The sequence below is a fragment of the Calidris pugnax genome, unplaced genomic scaffold, assembly GCF_001431845.1.
Source record: "Calidris pugnax isolate Ruff unplaced genomic scaffold, ASM143184v1 scaffold11, whole genome shotgun sequence".
In the NCBI taxonomy this organism is placed as follows: domain Eukaryota; kingdom Metazoa; phylum Chordata; class Aves; order Charadriiformes; family Scolopacidae; genus Calidris; species Calidris pugnax.
In genome coordinates, this window is record NW_015090803.1 from 764,977 (window position 1) to 784,745 (window position 19,769).

Consider the following 19,769-nt stretch of genomic DNA (forward strand, 5'->3'; position numbering starts at 1 on the left):
CAGAATGGGACTAGAACTTATCTAGATGGTAAAAGCACATACACACAGTAGGGGAAATGTCTTGTGTTACAATGTGCATACCTTAGAGTATATAGAAATTATGAAGCCCTAGTTTGCTCAGGATCAGTATAGCCAGTTACAGAGATGTGATAGTTGAAGCTGAGCGAGCGATGGTCAAATAATATCTGACAGTTTTAATTAAAAACACCTACCACAGCTATGAATATTGACATGTTCAGCCTCACTAAGTCACTAGTGGAGAGAGACAAACTGCAGAGGAAGCATGTGGTGACTAAACACTTGAATTTTAGATATCTAAATTAAAAGGAGATATATCTCATCCTACACATGGATTAACAAACTAAAGCTCCAGTTCAGTAAACATGTGACTCTCAATGTATAATTTAACCCCTTTGAAGAGAACAAATAACAGAATACATAGGAGAAAGCAGTACTCACCATCCCAGCAAGCTAAAGAAAGAGAAAAAGAAAGTTTAATTGAAAAGTTTTGCATGTGAAGAGTTTTAAAAATAAAATTCTAAATCAATGGTGGAACATGCACTGAATTTCTATAGTTCTACAGATTTTAAGACTTTCAGTGACTTAGGATCCATGCATTATTGTCCTCCACTGCTATGGGTGCTTGCAAAATTTTTTGTGGTGTTACTGCAGAGTGGAGTAAAAGCATGAGCAGGCCCTGCTTTAGACCAAACATTTCACTGAGGGGTTTACACCAGAGTTTAGAGATATAAATATACCATTAATTGTAGAAACTCACACTATTTGGCACAGTCACTTTCCAAGGAATTAGGATAGATAGACTAGGAAAAGATAACGCAAACTTACTTCATGTTTACTGGAACCACTGAATACCAAGAGACTTAACTTTTCTAAGAAATTATATTACAGTAACTTTGGCAAAAGAAATTATTCTAAACAGCAAAAAATATATTTTTTTTTGCATTCTGAGCCCTCACTTCATTTTTCAAGCACCGGTCTGCCATGAATCCACAGGCACGCTGAACACAGAACTATCATGATATTAGTAAGACAGTGAAGAAAGCAAGTGGTGATAATCAGCCTTACGATATCAAAACAAGATTGAACGCTTACGGCTGTGTTCGCGGATGTAGTCAATGAGCTCACAAGGCTGTGGACGAGAACAAAAAAGACATACATGGGCACATGGCTACCCAATGAGATGGTGCATTGTGTGTGTTTGTAACAGGGAGAGTGCTAGAGATACGTACAGAAAATGAGGCTTGTCCTTTCTGTCCTTTACTTCCCTAAAAAAAAAAAAAAAAAAATAAAAAAAAAGAAAAACATTACAGTCACGTTATCATCATCTCACCTAATTGCTCAGATATTTCACCAATAACAGGGAAATAAAAAAAAAAAACCAAACCAAAAAAACCCCAAAACCAAACAACCAAAGCCAAGGGCTGACTGCATCACACATTTATTTTATTTTAGTAAGGCTGAGAAAAGATCAGTATTTTGGTTTGCAAGGACAGACCTTTAGTACTTTGAGGAATTTTTGTACATGGCTGTTGCAACTAATTTCAGCTCTGATCCTATTTTGAAGCTGTAAGAAATTCATGGTGTATCATTTCACATCTGATGAAGATGTACAGTGAAACTATCAGCTTAGCATGAGCTGCAGACTCCTTAGCAGTGGTAACAATTAACAACATAAAAATGAAACCAATCTCTCCTTTACACCATGTTGAATTTGCAAAGCTAAAATTCAGAGGAAATAAATATTTCTAAAGTGAGCCTCTTTCATTTGAGACTGAAGATACACACTGCTGAACTCCCACAATGGTAACTTCTAAAGGCTTTGTTAGAAACACATAATTGCAAAATTTACTGTGCTGCTGACAGCCAAAACATACAGTAAGGATTTTCTTTTGCATTAGTTAAAAGGAGAGGCTCAAAATATGAGTTAGGTACACTTTTCAAACATGCACAGGCTAGGCGTTTAGATTATGACCTATGAAAATTACATTTATATGTGCACAGTTAGCAATTTGCATTCAGAAGTACCTGATTTGTGCTTACATGCAGATGAATTCACAATCTTTTTTATTTAATAAAATATTGAAGATCACAGTGTAATACAATCATGGCATTTACAATACATGCACATCACATCAATAGCAGTCATCAGAATATTGCACATCTTAACACTTTACATGACCAAAACAGGAAGAAAATATTTTGTTTCATTCCTTAGTTTCCCTTCAAAATTAAAAAGAACAAACATATTTTCCATATGACAAAATATATTGAGTCTAGGTCTTACCCTGCGTCCTGGAGCTCCCCTGTCTCCTGGACTGCCTTCCGGACCAGCAGGTCCTGGAATACCCTATGAATAATAGCATGTAACACATGGTATTCAAAGAGTATACACAGGTGACATTTACATTTGCTATTGGAAAGCAACATATTTCCTTCCATCTTCCTTTATTTGCTACATGCTTAAGTTCCTCTGACTTAAGTGTAAACAAGAAGTAAGAAAGAAGAGCCTCAGGTCTGACATAATTTTCACTTTAATGGATAAAGAACCTGATAGCATCAAAGCACGGATTTTCTTCTAGTAGTTCAGCTCATTTTGGTTAAGTGTATTATTCATCCAATATGTTAAAAGCCCATTTAGAAATACAGTCCTCAAAGCAAAATTAACACATACACATCTTTGCTTTTGGTGGCAAGAGCCTTGTTTAATTTTTGGCCTTTTTGGAAAAGCCATGCATTAGCAGCCTTTGAAAATGACAGACATAACATTTAAAAATCAATACAAGTGTATAATCTGCATATCAAGGAGGAGACTGTTAAAAAAAATCCATTAAAAAACAACAAGAAAATACTTGCCATTCTGCCTCTGTGTCCTTTTAGTCCATGTTTCCCTGCATTTCCTCTGTCCCCAGCCTCACCCTAGTTAGTTGGAAAAAAATGTAATTACAATGTAAAAACTAGACTCTCCTGACAAAACCGCAAACTTCTCAGGAAACTAAGAAAACATTTTTCCACTGAAACAGAAGGATACGAAAGATTGCACTTGAAAAATTAATCATGGACTCATGTGAAAAAAAGAAAAAACACAAACCAAACCTACACGGTGACTGGCCAGTGGTTTTTTTACTAAGGAAAAAGAAAATGAGATGCAGCTGTTACTTCAACACGGCATCATAAGATAACAAACGACTTGCAACTTCTTGTTTCACACAAGTGAAAGAACTTCTCCTCTAATCTGCCAAAATCATGCCCTTGACTGCAGTGTATTCTCCCCAAATAATGCTTTTTATGGCAGAAGTGTGCTGCTTCTGAAATGTGATTTATCTACTTGTTTACTAAAGCACACACTGATTTCCCATGAGAGCAGTGAAGAGCTGGCAGTTCAATTCATTTAACAAAACTTCTAATCACTCCATAATTATTGTGTAAGTGAAAATATTGGAGAAAATGTTAACAGGCAATTTCTGTGCATAGGTCATTTGAAATGTTGAGCGATATCAACAAGGACAAGCCTTTGTCAGATTTTCTACATCTGTGGGGGCATGTATATCAGTCAGCAAACTATGAGAACATGAGCTACTCCTCACTCTTTTTTACTCCATACACAAATGGCCATTTACCGGAAAGTTTGTGTCAGACACCTGGCACACAACATCTCACATTGTCTCCAAGCCAAGATGTTCAGCAGAATGAGACTCTGCTCTTGCCGTACCCATACCTCTGTATCCACAGAGAGTACAGATGTTAAGCAGCCTTATTAGCTGAAGCCTAATGTATAATACCAATTTCACAGCTCAGTTCTATTTATTCCACCTTGTTCTCTAGCATTTTCATTGTCTTTTGAACACGTTGAGTTCAATATGGAGCTCTATATTTCACATTCAGCTTGAAAAAAAAGTTTCAGTCTTTTACTGGGAAGTCTGATTTTAAAATTCATGATTCTGACTTGAAAGAAAAAAAAGAAAATAAAGCAAAAAAGGAAAGAGAAGCATTGCATTTTTCAATGCAATAGGAATTTTTTGTTTCACTCAGTTTTCATTATTGTATGACTTTAAAAATTAACTGAAGTAAATCCTCCACTTGTAATTTTTTTAGCAATCATAGATTTCCTATTAGGAAAACAGGTCCTCTCAAAAACTTCTGTAAACACCACTTTTGTTTCACAAAACAGTGGAGGGACAAAAGATTTTTTTTTTCCAGCTAAATGTATTTTACCATTTCAATAGAAGAATCCTAAAGTTCATAACAAGACCATAGGGAAATTAATAGTTGACATATATCAAGCACAAGCTTACTAAATGAAGACTGTCAGAATCAATTACCCGGATTTAGAAACACACAACAAGCTAGCTTGTTATCCTACTTTAAAAATTACCAACTCTTTTTTATGTTCAGAAAATTTTTATTTCTGTGGTTTAGTTCTCTATTTTAAACTCTTGCCATATAAAATTTGATGTCGACAGACTGTTGGACTTGCAAAATTAGGCACTTGAAAGTAAAGGAAGGTCTTCTTCATCAGCTTCTGCTGAAGAATTTCCAATTTATTTCTCTCCATAATTCTTCATTCTCCTTTGATCATATATTAGTGTTATTAGTAGCACTGTCAGCCTGAATGAATTCACTCTGACGTCGTACAACGCAGCAGAACAAGACCTTCTACGTCCATCTACTTTTACTGCAGGGAAGGTAGAAGCTGGCTTTGAAATGCTCCTGTCTATCAGAAAGTTGGTCAGAAGCTTCAGGAATAGAAAAAAACACTGCTAGTCCCACTTATGTGGAAGCCTCTGGATCTTTGGAGATCAGAAGAAACCTCTGCCTATAAACATTAGCTTTGGTTAATGATTAAATGACTAAAGTGATGCAATAAGTTCAAACCTTCCTGAAAAGAGGGCACACAGAGCAATTTCCGGAGTAAATTGTAAGAGACAAAGGCAAAGGCAAAAAAAAAAAAAGAGGTGGGCTTTCCAAAAGCCATTTCAATCTAGGCTGTTTTCCTCAAAGTTAGTGCTCATGCAGGACACTTGGACCTTTCTTCCCTTTCCACGTCTTTGTGAAAACTGCTTCATTTCAGGGCATCCAGCATCAGATTGTTCTTCCCAGCAAAACACAGTAAAACACCTGCTTCATTTTAATTTAGTGCTCAATGGTTGGAGCAGGGATAATGGCAGATGAAAGCTTGCAGTCATTTACCACTTACACAGGTTATCCCTCCTGCGCTTTTAACAAAATCAAATCCTGCTTCTTTTAACAAAATGCCAGGAAAATTCACTCAATGTATGGAAAATTATCTACAGAAGCTATTCTCATTTTTAAAAACAAATATTAGCAATAGTATCTGCCATTTTTGGAATGGCATAATTCTATCAGCTACACCTGAGTTACACCCATGTAACTATAAAGCAGTAAAGAACAGATCATTTAAGCTAACATATATGAAAGCCAGAGAACTGTTGAGGTAAAAATCAACATATACCTTTCGTCCAAAATCTCCAGGAAGGCCTCTATTCCCCTATAACATAGAGAATAGACATCAAGAAATTCACATTGTTATCCCAGTGTTGTTTTTTAATTGGCATTTGAAAGTTATATACTCTTTTGTAAATATATGTATAAATACTAACATTATGTATAATATATACACTGCATATGTAAAATATATGGAAAGATACACACATATATATAAAATACTACTGATGAGGATCTACTTATAGCTTTAGCTTGTCCCAGTCATGAATAAAGAGTGAAACTGTCATTACATTGCCAGCAAACAGGACCAATCTTAGAGCACATAAAAACTCCAGAAGTATGTTTCTAGTAAATCAGAAGCAGAACAGAGGCTGGTATTTGTTAGTGGAGGTATGCAAAGCTGTATTTTTAATTTCCAAGAAACATACTAACAAGAGCTTGGTGCTGGTCTGAAGACATTGTCTTGTAGGGACAATGTGCCATATGAGCAACATCTAAGGATAATAACAACTCCTAGTTTTTTGAACTCAAAGGACAGGCTCATGGCTCATTTAGCCATTGCTGGATCCAAAATCTCTCTCCAGAATTTCTTAGGAGAAAGCCGACAATGCTTCTGTCAAGTGTGTGGGATGAGCATCCCCAGTTTGCCTTCTCCTTCCCACACATCCCTTGCTCAGTTTCACCAATAATTACCACAGTCTCTGGCTCTTCCCAAGGGAACCTCTGCTCACTTCTCACCAGGACCTTGCTAATGACTTCTTGAATAGCATTACCTGTGTTTCAGCTGTTTGCATAAAGAAGCTTAATGGCTTCTTTAGATGTGTTCTGAATAAAAGAAAGTTTTGCAGCCACCAGCTTTTATATATTGTAGGAATGTAAAACTAGAAGGAAAGTTGCTTTGTGATTTGACTGGTGTTTCTGCTAAAACATCAGACCATCCTGCATCTGAAAGCATCAAGAAATATATTCTAGAATCACAACATGTACATGACAAATGCCCACAGGGCCCTTACAGTCTGAGGCTACAGATGCAAAACCCATTGTGAACCATATTGATTTTAGCAATTCATTGTTTGATCTCAGGCATGTGCTCACATAGGACAGCTAGTGAATTAGTCATAGTGAATGACAACTAGAAATAAAATCAGTAGTTGTGTAGGTTAGAGTTCTATCCATCCCATTTTGCCTTGGGATGAAACTGAAATAGCTATAAACGGTGCCTATTGTTTGCATTTCCTCCAGCTTTCCCTCCTCCTTGTTGCAAATCACTTCTAAAATAACGGAGAAAGTAATGATTTCCTTATGATTCCTCTTTCAGTTTTACCTTTACTCCTTTTTCTCCAGGTAGACCATATCCAAAAGCACCATCTTCTCCCTGTAAACAGAACATTTTTATTTGAGCATTTGCATCTGTACTCTTCTTGTGTCTATCTGCACCTTATTTTACTGACCAAGTGTTAATTCAAGTTCCTTGGAGTACAGGAATCACTGGAAGTCTGATGTAAGGAATTGCAATGCATTGGGGAGGAGCAAGATGACTTCTACTCCATTTCACCTCATACATATGCACACTGTGCCCCTGAACTGGTTCAAAGATAAGCAGAATCTCTGCATTCTCTGGGAAGTAAGATCTTGTAAGTAAACACAAAGGTGGAAGTTGGTCCTGGATCGACCCGCAAAGACAGGAGGGGTGGTGAGAATGCATACAATGTATGCTGACCCAGTCTAACAGAAGGGAATGTATTATACATAGAGAAGAAAGCCAAGTCCACACAAAAAAAATACTTCTGCAATCATTGATTACTCTGAAAATACTACTGCACTGTCTCTAACTGCACCTCAAAGCAAATCTTTAGAAAATCTAATCCCCAAAGAAACTGCATTTTTATGCTACTAGTAGAAAATGATCCAACTTGTGTATGCTCTCTTCACAACCAGCTAATTAAAACTATATTGCCAAATGTCAGAAAGTTTCGACCTCAAAACCTAAAGCATCTAGTCATTCTCCATTTACTAACTCCAATGACTTTTCTTCCCAATATTACTAATAGAAATATTGTAATATTACAGTGGAATGTACCAAAGGCTTGGAGTCATATCTGCACTTGTAATTCACATCTGTACTCATTCAGAATAATTCTAATATAATTGTTAGGAGACTCACAGCAAAAACTAGTTTAAAAGCTATATTCTCTCTGTTATTACACTTAATATGAGGTCTTAATTGACCAGAGGGAAATTCTTCTTGAGTTACATCTCTTTTAGAACAGAACAGGCCTCCTGCTTTAGGTCTAGTGTAGTCAAAATAAACAGCATAAGGATAAAAATAAAAGTACAAACCGGCCTTCCACGAAAACCATATGGACCTCTTTCTCCTTTTGGTCCTGGATCACCAGGTTGTCCCTATTAAAAAAAATAATTAAACCATTTCCATATTCGAGTCATGCTTGCTTAAAGGGTTACTGTGAATTTCAAAATACTGTTCTGCAAATGAAATCTGAAATACTGTATTGAAGGTCCTTCTTCAATTCTCTAAATACAGATGGAAAGGAAGATTTTCATAATATAGGAAGACAACTAGATTTTTCAAATAATATATGATTTCCAAACTAAAGAACAAAACATTTCCAGTGTCAGGTCAAACAGCCTTTATTAAAGAATAAAGGGGTAAAATCACTGGCTCCAAAAAGTCAGCCTACAGTCTTACAATCCAGTTTCAAAAGGCATGGAAGAATTTCCTTCATCCCGTGGAATAACTCTGACTATACTAGTTGACAAATCTCACAGAGCCATCCACAAATATGAAGGAATTTGACTAATCTGAAAGAAGATATAACAACACTATTACCTTCAAGCGACTTTCTTATGATTTATAAAATCAGATAAGCAGCCTCAGGATTGCAGGTAAAAAAGTACCTTAAACTTAACTTTTATGTTAAAAGCTACTTTGCATTTATCCTTCATTTAGAGGTGCAAATGTGAGAGTGATCTCACTCAAAAGAAGTTTTGTGTGTACCCGGAGACACCTGAATTTATATGCCTATTAAAATTATGATTGTTTACTTTTGAGATATCCTGCAAATCCTAAAATGTATAAATAAAGCATTTCAAACATCTTGCACTTTTCACCATAAAGATTGTTTGCCTTTTGGACTCTTGGCTTATCATGATTCTGAAAGTTTGAATTAGAAGGGAACACTGAAACTCTATTACAATACTTGTATTGGAATCACTTCTGATCTCTGGTTATGTGAAGCTTCTTCCCCCACCTTTAATAGCTATTTTAGCCTGGCATAGAGCTTACAATTTCTTTTGGGAAGAGTAAATCAAATAAACATGAACTGTTAGGTCCTAATAGAAGAACTACACAACACAACATGGTTTACCGTGCCAATGATACCAGCCTTATCATGCACTTATGAACAGCTTATCAACTTACAGAATCAACAAACTATCCAGAGGATAAGTCTAAAGGTTTAATAGATGAAACAAAATTAATTAAAAAATCTGCTTCCCTGAACTTTCTAGTCCACAGTTCAGCAGAAACAGGCTTTTTAAGTAACAGAGAGTCCAGATCTAAGAAGCTTACACTTTTGAAAAGCTCTATGCAGCTGTGGCCACAGCCATTCCTAACATGCATACCGTGCTGGCTGTGCTTGCTTGGGTTTTCTTCAACGGTAATTAAGTACCAAACAAACTGCTTTCCAAAAAGAAACATGATAAATCTTATTTGAACTTCAACATATAAAGCCTACTCAGATCAAGAGACTGATCCTGCAGACATCCCTTGGACCTTTACGTGGGAAACAGGTCCAGATGGGGATCCCAAGAACAGAATTGGCAAACCATTTTTTAAATCAACAACATTAAGGGAGGGAATTAAACAGACAAAATTAATACAGTAATTTAACTAAGGGAAACTTACTTTAATTCCTGGTTTCCCCGGAGCTCCAGAAGCCCCTGGCAGACCCACAGTTCCTGGTTTATTCTGAAATAAACAAAAGACGACAAATGCTGTGTCATAAAATAAGAAAACAGATAAAACACACAGATTCTTTTCAAGGTTGGACTTATATTTTATAAATATTGACTAATCCCATAACATTTGTAGTCTACATAACCACTATCCTTACAGCCCTCACGGTTCCAGGAAAAAGACTGATCTTCCAGATAACACACAAGACAAAATATCAGTAACACCAGCTTCTACCTCCACTTCAAGCTTCCTGTTTGATTCTGGGATTCATCTGCAATCCACAGTTGAACAGAATGACTAAGAAGGAGGAAACTAAATGGAAGAAAACTGTAGGTGCTATTCTATTACTTTTAAGTTAGAATTAAGGATATTGATAGAGTTTGTCTTGAAAGTAGGTCAGAGAACATGATCCTATTTTCTCCAGGACTTTCATCCAATGTAGGTATTTTTGATAACAAGAGCTCGGTTTAACTGAACTTTGCCACATCCTTTAGTAGATCTTCTCCCTGAAATATCTGGCTGCAGAATGACAATAACCAACTCATATAGTACCAGGTAAATGCTTTCTTCTGGGCCTTTGGCAGGGATTTGTCAGCCAATGTAAATCAAACTTAGATTCCTAATTGTAAAATCCCACACTCTACTTCTTCCTTTCCCCTTCCTTAAATACCAGAAACTTTAAAAACATAGAGGTTACTATTACTTTTATTGGGATAGCCCATTTTTTCTAGTCTTCGTCATGCCAATCTTTTCCTCTGTCAGTTCCAAACAAGTACTATTATTTGTCCTTATAATCAGCAAAAGTATCTTAACAAAATTGCCAGCAGCTGCCCATCCATGTGGCCACTTAAAAACCTGCAGGGCAAAACACTGACTGCTATTACAGGAGAGCCTGTACTGCATCAGTAGCGATGACAACTTTGCTTGAGCAAGCCAGGTTAGTGTCTTGTCCTCATATCTGTAGCCAAGGAGCAGTTGCCAAGTTATTCTAAAGATTTTCTGAAGAAAATCAACAGATGTGAGGTTTGGATGATTCCTCAGAGCAAAGGCAGATCTACCCTCTCAGCCCTTCACAGCTGGCCTCCAGAAACTGGGACTGAGTGTGACCACAGACCTTTCTACCTAACAAATCTCAAAGACCAAAATTAATGTGTTTCTAAAGAAGCACATGTATGTTTTTTTCTTTTTTTAAACGGGTGTAGAAAAAGCATAGGTAGGAAGAAAGAGCTCTTTCCATTTCTTTTAGCATCTTTTTAAATGAACAAGTCTTATTATAGGGTAACAAAGAGGAAAAGGACTGTTCTGCGTTCTCTTTACAATTGACACAGCGACAAGCACTTTTTTCTCTAGACAGGACAGATACATAGAGATTCCTGTCTCTGTCATCTCTCAGGGTATTTACAAATATGTGTAGTGAGACTGGAAATTGATTTGAATATGTCCTAACTAGGGCTTACACCATAAAGCTGTCAAACAACTGCAGAACTTTATTTCTTTTATAACAGCAATAACAAAAATCCAGTAACACTGAGTGGCGGACTTAGGGCAGGATTGGAATAGAGTGAATTGAATATTCATATTCTAAAACAGATAGTAGAAATATTAAAAATTCTTTGTATCTTGCAGATCACTGAGTTGTTCAGGGAAGGGACATCAGAAAGGACAGTGCTTTCTTAAGTGTCCAGACCAGTGTATCACATAATATGTGAAACAGAGATGAAAACTGGAACAGTTAACTTGAGTAAAAACATTAAAAGACCACAGACTAGAATTATTCTAGATAATAATGCCACAAAAGCAGAAGAATAAAATAATACAGGATTGTATTTTCAGCTGAAATGCTTCAAACAACAGTGTATCTAGCATGGACTATTTTAGAGTATAAGGAATCTCAATATTTTATATCCAAACAGAAGTTGATATGGTGAGATAACAAAACTATAACTGACAACAGCTAGCTTTGTAAATAAAAGGAACTGCGTAACCATGTGGCATTCATTCCTGGGGAAAAATGATATTACCTGAAGAAGAGGTGCTTTCCTTGTGGCAAATTACAGCAGGAAACAAAGTCTAATGGATTAAGCAATTTGACTAGGCCTTTGCTCTTAATGTGGTTCTGTGACCTACTCTGTGTTCCTGGGAAAGCCTACCCGTGGTGCTCTGCTTCTGCCTCTCCTCCTTCTGCTGCTTATCAGCCCCGGACTGACTACTTGGATCTCAGATGCTTTTTCTAACAGGTTGTGACTCCGCTTCCTAGAATAATGGCAAGTCTGCTCGGGGGAGGAGAGGAGTCACTAGGGACATCATTGAAAACACAATCGCAGTCCCGGGTGTCCCATGCCAACAAACAGTGTGTTGTATAAAAATATTCCAATGCAAGATTTCTTTAAGAAAAGGTTTTCAAATACTGGGCAAGGAAAAAAAGTGGTCAGACATGATTCCTAGTCACTAGATGATGGTTGTGACCCACCTCAAACAGCACGCCAATTTCAGTGCTAATTGGAAGACAGGAAATCAATTCCCTTTTTGGTCACTGAACACAACACTTCCAAATAAACACAACATTAATGTCTACGCAGTATATTCAATCAAATACCTAGGAGTGGTCGCAAAACAGTGAAGACAGTGAGAAAAATGGACACCTTTCGGACAGAACAGACAAAAATAAGTGAAATTCAATCGAGGGACATGGTTCATAAGTCAAACTGAAGCCTCCTCAGCTCTGCCAACTACTGGCAGAGGAATATAAAGATAAGCAGTTGGTTCCCATGGTAAATTGTTTGCTGGGAAACATATCTTTAAGTAAGAATGCACATACAAAATTAATTAACTGTCACATCAAGGAAACATTCAAGATTCTTTCCAAAGTAACAGCAAGCATTTCATGTCTGCAGAAAATACTGTTTTAAGAGGCTCGTTCTCATGACAGAAAGACAGCATTTTTATGGATAACAGAAAAAATATTATATAGATTTGAATGTGGAGTGGCCTCTGAAAAAAAAAAAACAAGTGAAAACAGTTTTTCTTTTCCATGAAAATCTTGGAATTTGACAACAGAAAAGCAAAGAGGACATATGTGAGTGATCTACGGGACATTTACAGTTCAAAACCAGACTGTTGGAAAGTTGGTGCTCACATCAGAAGCAGGGTGGAGCATGATAGTCCCACTGTATTATATTTGGTTCTAAAAAAGGCTTACAGAGACTGTGACTTCACAGCACCAAGGTTGTTCCCAACTGAAATTTAGCTTCAAATTCTACAGGATGAGGTTCTAAAAAAAATCAAGCGTTAATTTGGTAGAAAACACAGAGATACTAGACAGAGAGAAGCCTTCTGCTCTCATCAATATGACCCCTCCTTTTTATATATGTAATTATGTTTCAACACCAAATCATTGTTCTGCAGGAACAATGTTACAATGAAAACAAGACTCATCTCCTTAAAGTCACTAATCGACTGCCATTTCAAATAAGTGAAGCCACATAAGCAATTTAGCTTATACTTCCTCATAGAGAGCAACCAGTATTTTCACTCTCTTTTACTGAGAAGTAACAGTTTGCTTGAATCCTGCCAGTATTTATTTTCAAAAGGAAAACAGGAAATAGCAAAGTGAGGGACGGAGGGAGATGTGCAAAGGCTGCCATACGTAGGAACTCGGCATCCTCTCCTTAGCCTAGCAGACAGCTCCTGATCAGGAAAGGGGAAAATTTCTGTGGGTGGGGGCTATGCTGTACAAATGAGCTGGGTGAAAAAAAGCAGAGAGTAATACCCTTCACCCCTCTCCTGCTTTCTACCCAGTAGCCCTGCTAAGTTCAGAGCAAGGACAATCAGACCAGAAAGCAGGAGGTTGAGCTGGTTTCATGATCACTGACCTGCTCAGTACGAAAGGCAGCAGGTATACTTCCCCTTCTCCACAGTACCCTAAAAATGTCTGAAGTACAACAGAAGGGAGCTCAAGAAAACACACAGCTGTGTGGGATATGGGAAATGTGTGGCAGTTGACAGAGGAAGGAGAGAACGGTAGTTTCAGAGAAAGAAGTGAGTGAGCAAGGCACTCTCCTGGGATTTGGCTATTACTGTCATCAGGAAGCCAGCAAAAGGGGTTATGGCAACGCACCCTTAAGAGGTTATTAGTTCTTATTTATTACTTAATGTGCTTAACCACAAACTTTTATAATGTCTGGCCAAATCATTCCACTGGATTATGAAAAACAATCTGTTTACTTTGCTTTTGAATTAAAGTATTCAACTACATTATAGAGATGGTTGACAATGCCCAGGAGACTGTAGGAGGTCACAGCATGAACAATAAAAAGATTAATAGACTCCTAACAAAACATTTATACTATTGCTACTCTTGACAGCAAGCCCTTACAGAAAAAAGACATGCTACAGCAGTTGGAACAAGATGTACACCTAGAAAAGAGACTAAGGAGGAGAAGGCAGAAAACTTCTGCAAGACAGGTTTCCGCCAATGAAAGAACTGGAATTCCTGTGAACTAAAATGATGATAATGATTAGATTAATAACATAATTCATATTTGATAGTTTCTGAATGACCAAATCCATGACCTTTCTTCTCTTTTTTTGTCTTAGCTTACTATAATAAAACTATCAAGTCCTTCGTTAGTAGCTTGGTATACATAACTACAACAATGTATTAGGTATAATATCTGAATTTATCACAGCTTGGAAAAAATACTAATGCAGGAGAAGTGTCTTACTCTAGATATTTTTTTTCTCCATTATTGCCAGGAAGGCAGAATTATTAGAAGGCTAATATTTTATCAGCAATATTTAAGTTTTATGGAAATTCTTTACTGCTTTTCTCTCTTAGCAATATGTATCTCCTTTTCCAGTCAATACCATGTACTGAAAAGAAACTTGAAAAATCAATGTAATGAAAACCATTCAGATTGCAATCCTTAGTTACACATTCAGTGCTTTACAATTAAACAACACAGCGTGCTTTCATTATATTACTTACTGGAGGACCCTTAGGTCCTGGTCTCCCTCTCTGTCCTTTTTGACCATTAATGCCTTCTTCTCCCTAAAAAACAAAGTGTACAGAAGAGTTCAGTTAACACACACAACCCATTAGTGCTGTTTTCTTTTTCCTTTGGTGAATAATAATAATAATGTTTACCTGAGGTCCTTTGTATCCTTGTTTTCCTTGCAAGCCTCTCTCACCAGGCTGTCCACGATTGCCCTGTTTTTAAATGACAACAAACTTGTGTCTTGTTATGTTTTCTGTGATCTAACAGACAGTAACATGTCAGCATTTGCTGCATTAAAAAGGTCTATGCCTTTTCTTTCCATCTTCCTGCTGTGGATAATATATTTTCTTACATTTACACATGTCAATTCCAGAGGACCTGTCTAACCAGTCTGATTTCAACATGTTGAACACTGCAGATCCAGAATGAACTAGTAATGAACACAACAAAAAAATCCAGATAGTACTCTTGAAACCACACAGTCGTGATATTTTTGAAATAAAATAACGTCTGTGGACAATAAGTGACACACAAAAAATCATTTAATACTGTAGTCACCAGGAAAAACTTGCTGAGCACTAAAAGCAGCATCTTCTGCTTTCAAAGGGAAGGTGCTGAAAATTGATACAAACAAATAAGGAAAGAAGTTTTATGTATTTAATAATACTTACATGCAAGCTATAAACACCTAAAATTTGCAGGTTTATCTCTGCAATATTTGGAACATACTCCTGCGGATGTTTTAGTTAACACATCAAAGTCCAGATGAGGCTCCTGATCAATTAAAAAAAATGTTTCTTAAACGTATCTATTGCAACTACTTTGAATTCTCTTTTTTCAAAATTCTTGATTAGGCTTCTATGTGGAAAAGGGCAGAAATAAGAAAAGAATCATTCTTACCTCTGGTCCCCATTGCCCTCTTTGTCCTGGTCTTCCCTAAGGCAAGGTGAAAAAAAAAAAGGCTGTGAGACCAATTTAGGCATCATCTGAATGCTGCTAGAAGTGGATAACTTGTTGTAATTACTTCATTAAAACTTTTCAGCTAAAAGATAAACAAATACAAAATTTATGCTTTTTTACAAAAAAAAAAAAACAACCCAAATTTACAAAACGAGCAGTCCAGTTTGGCCCTTCTGAATATTGCTCAGGAAAAGGTATTTTTATTTAACGAGAACAGTATTGCTACTCACCAAATTTAATATTGCTATCAAAAGTGCATGCAAAGCAGAGGCTAAAAAGCATTCTCCCACTAAATCAAGCCCAAGCAACTTAAGAACTATTTTCCTTTTTCACTGTGTACAAGCTTCCTCTGTTAAAGGAACTTACCGGGTTGCCTACACCTCCTGGTGAGCCAGGTAAGCCGTCTTGTCCTCTCTCACCCTGTACATGGAAAATTTAATTTCCTTAGCATCATTGCAATTTCTCATTTCTTCTTTTGTCCATTTTTCCATGCCAAATTTTTAAGAATACCAAAACCTGTCTTATGGGACTTCCCCACGATAACATTCTCTGTTAAAGTCTTTCAGTAAATAGCATTGATCATCAAAAGCAACCAGTTGCACACCTCTGAATGGGCCTGGCTGACAGCACTGCCTAAGAACTGGCAAATACCATTACAGCTGTTAGAAAGATTCCTGCAGGCCCTTGTTAGGAGCACAGGGCTGGGGTTTAGAGAGTTGGCAGATTCCTGACTCTGCTCCTAGTCTGCTCGTTGACATTGGGCAAGTTACTTCCTTTTTCTGTGCCTCAATTTCTCCTTCTGTTGCAGTGAGGATAATGACAGAGACCGCTTCTGAGAGCATACTCTTGCTAGAAAGCATTGCACAAGAGGCAAGCATCCATACTGTTCTATCACAGGAAAAAGGCTTGCTCAGTCTTTCGGCTCTCCCTGAAAGCAGCGAGGGATTTACACCGGACTGTTTTTCTCAGCTATCTCGTCTGGATGCCAAAATCTGGTTTTAATTCACTCTCAGTGCAAGAAGTGGGCCTGTTGCTTTTCCCTGGAGACAGCTGAGCTTCCCCCGCCACTTACTTCAGAAGGAAAGGAGAGTATTCAGTTCCCTTGCCAATGGTCCAGGCATGGATCTTAGATGGATTTAGAAGCTATGCTGATATCTGAGAGATCTGTGAATATGGTTGCACTTGTGAATCTAAACAGTTCGGACATATGTTCCTCGTCCGGAGAGGAGGAACGTGTCTTTGCTCTCTGTACATGTGTGTCACGTGAGTTCTGGTAAAGTTACGTGTGGATGCTGCTATAGGCAGTGCTCTGTCTGTGGTAGTCTGTGTGTCTGACTTCACTGGTGCCCTCTGTGTGTGTGTATATCTCTTTCTGCAATACAGGCTGAACCTCACTACTTGCCAAACCTGCCAACAGGAGCAGCATCTATTCGACCTCCTAGGTCTAGTGTGCACTTGATCAGGCTTTAGTGATTGGGAAGGAGGAGTTCCCAGGCCCCAGAGCCCATGACATTCAGTAGCTATCATAACATCTTATTTTAAAATTGGAATGATCTACACATTGGAGTCAGATCAGTAGTTTGTCATTGCCTTGCAGGTATGGCACTCATTCCTTCCCAGTGGTATTTCTGACAAAGGCCTTTCAGACCTTTGTTAGTATCATATTTCGTAAGTGCTAAATTCCCATAGCCTTGGCAAAGACATATTTTAAATAGTGCAGATAGGAAGAGGAAACTGTACAACTGGTAAGCAGTTATCTTACAGAAATTCCACATATTTCTGAACAATTACCTCTTCCCCCTCTTCTCCTGCAAAGCCTCTTGGTCCTGTTATTTCATTGCTCAGTCCAGGGTTACCCTGAAGAAAAGAAACAACTCCCAGTAGGAATGCTTATTCTTACAAAGTCTGAGATGTTAAATAGACAAGTCAGTCCTTAGTCAATACAACACTAGAAGGCATTTGGTTTAGAGAGAATGAATCAAGGATTTGGTAGTAAAACTGTAAAATATTATTTACAGTAAATTTACAGTAGAACTGTAAAATATTATTCTTTAGGAAAACAATAGAGAGATTTACATATATGAAGAGTTAATAAAAAGCCTATGTATTAGACATGCTACAGTCATTGTGGTATCACGTGAGCACACATCTCAGTTTTGCACTAGTGCACAGGAGACTATGTATAAAGTCTTATAAGCCCACATAAGAAGACAGTCAACATGATGCACTTGAAAAAACATACAGGATCTCCTCGAAAGCCCTTCTGGCCACGATCTCCGGGGGATCCTCTTGGTCCTGGACTTCCCTGAAAGCAGAACATACCTCAGTAAGAACCTGAAACACTGCTTTCATGCAGGAATTGGCAAGAGATAGGTCCAAGTTCCAACCTTCAACCTGCACTTTTAAGAAGTTTCACTACCAGTTTCTTCCCCCATTCCACTCCCAAAAATAACAGAAACCTGGGGGTTCTTGGATAGGAAGCAACGTAGAAATAGGCACTGTGCTCGACATTTTGTTTCATGTTTTGGTTTTGAGTTTTTTTTTTTAAGGAATAAATTCAAAATACTTATTGCAACTAAACAGAAATTATTTCAAATATCAAAGAACTTTGTTTGTAGACTGTATCATTGAAAGGAGTATGTTAACATACATTTCATGTTTTGAATGTAATGGTGCCTTATCTGTGAACAGCCAGAGTCTTCTGAGTAGCAATCTGCCCCATGCTTCCTTGGGCACTTGTGTAAGGGCAGAAAGGACAAGACAGTTTCTTCTGGAAGTGAGGTACCAAGCAGTTATATGAGAGTATTGTTTTCCACACTTGAAACAGGTCTCCAATTGCTGCTCCTGCAAGCTCAAACTTTTCATGCACAGACCTGCATGGTGGCTACCCACCAGCCTGCCATTCATTCCTAATAGCAGGCACTGAATTGTGGAGGCTAAACTGCAACTGACAGCCTGAACGATCACCTTGATTTCCAGTGAGAGTTGTTTTTATCACACAGACCAAGTCAAAACGGTCAGTGTCTACCAAGCTGGGTTTTTTACTTCAGTTAGCCATTCTACAAATGGTGTCTCATCAGTGGGAAGACAAATGGTCAATTCTCCAACTGTTTACTGAAGCTGCCACAAGGCACTATCTTTCTGCCATTTGCAGTCCCAAGTTGCACCTTGTTTCAGACCGCAAGGTAAGAGGAAAGGCAAGAGGGCTGCTCCATGCTTTATGAAAAACAGGTTACCTGATGTTGGCAAACACAGATAATAACAAAATTCTCATCTCATGTATGTGAACCTGCCAGGGTACTACAGCGATAGGAGGCTTCATATCTATCTTTAGCCAAATAAAAATTAGTCATATGTAGAAATTACTTTATGAGAAAATGCCCCCCCTAGAAGACTGTAATTATTCTTCAAATTCTGTTTTAAATAGAAACAACCCGCAGACAACTGTTTTCTGGGTATATATCCTATTAACGAAAATATCCACTGGCTATTCATCAGTAGTTTGCTCTTCTTCAGATGCTGGAATTCCTATAATACTGTCCTGATAGGAATTCAAACAAAAAATGTGCAAATAACTTTATAGTACAAGGTCTAGTCCTTGTGCTTGAGAGCTTATTAAAGACATTTCTCACAGGGACAGTTTCACAAAATAGTGAAACTATTTCGTAATATTGTTCTAAACCCTGACTAATAAAAGATAACAAAATGTTACCGGATATCCAACGTCACCCTTTTCTCCTTTCTTCCCAGGAACCCCAGGAGATCCCTTAAAGACAAAATACGGCATATTAATTCATTTTTATTACTCAATAGCTTTGAGGTCAAGAAGGCAAAAGAAAAAGATAACGTACCTCTTCTCCTCTAATTCCATCAATCCCATCTTCCCCACTGTCACCCTGAAATAGTACAAATGTGTATGAATTTCTTGCACAAACAACCAGTGCACAATTACAAACTCCATCAAGAATATGGAGACACAGACCGAGGAAAAATAAAAGCACCAAAACCAAACTCAAACCTAAAACAAAAGAAAAAAAATCAGTAGAAAATCTAGACACAGAAATTAATGCTTGAAGTTTTATTTCTTGTATGTTCCCTAAGCACAACTACAAACTAGTCTCTGCAGCAGACATCAGCAAAGCTGCCAAAAAAAAAGTAACATTGACTTAACACTCACTGACACCTCTGCAAAACTCTCAAAATCTCTATTTAGTGCAGGACAAAGCCCTAGAATAGTGCATTCACAAACTCAGACTGCCTAGAGTCATACTGTACCTTTTTTCCAACAAATCCTCGATGTCCCTGAAAAGATAAAAGGTGGCAAAAGTTAGAAAAACATGTAATAGAAACAT

At 37.5% G+C, this 19,769-nt stretch overlaps 1 protein-coding gene across 2 annotated transcripts in view; it reads right to left on the reverse strand.

The window, feature by feature from the left end:
- The window catches only part of COL6A6 (collagen, type VI, alpha 6), a 59,337-nt gene that overhangs the window by 16,270 nt on the left and 23,298 nt on the right, over positions 1–19,769 (reverse strand). For both annotated transcript variants that reach the window (XM_014937855.1, XM_014937856.1), the window contains exons 14-31: positions 19,693–19,719; positions 19,269–19,313; positions 19,130–19,183; positions 17,660–17,722; positions 17,209–17,274; positions 15,784–15,837; positions 15,358–15,393; positions 14,607–14,669; positions 14,448–14,510; positions 9,410–9,472; positions 7,825–7,887; positions 6,809–6,859; positions 5,492–5,527; positions 2,875–2,937; positions 2,306–2,368; positions 1,251–1,286; positions 1,114–1,150; positions 460–471 (exon numbers count right to left, since the gene is read on the reverse strand). In XM_014937855.1, coding sequence (XP_014793341.1) covers positions 460–471; positions 1,114–1,150; positions 1,251–1,286; positions 2,306–2,368; positions 2,875–2,937; positions 5,492–5,527; positions 6,809–6,859; positions 7,825–7,887; positions 9,410–9,472; positions 14,448–14,510; positions 14,607–14,669; positions 15,358–15,393; positions 15,784–15,837; positions 17,209–17,274; positions 17,660–17,722; positions 19,130–19,183; positions 19,269–19,313; positions 19,693–19,719 — 895 coding nt within the window. The remainder of the gene's footprint in view (positions 1–459; positions 472–1,113; positions 1,151–1,250; positions 1,287–2,305; positions 2,369–2,874; positions 2,938–5,491; positions 5,528–6,808; positions 6,860–7,824; positions 7,888–9,409; positions 9,473–14,447; positions 14,511–14,606; positions 14,670–15,357; positions 15,394–15,783; positions 15,838–17,208; positions 17,275–17,659; positions 17,723–19,129; positions 19,184–19,268; positions 19,314–19,692; positions 19,720–19,769) is intronic.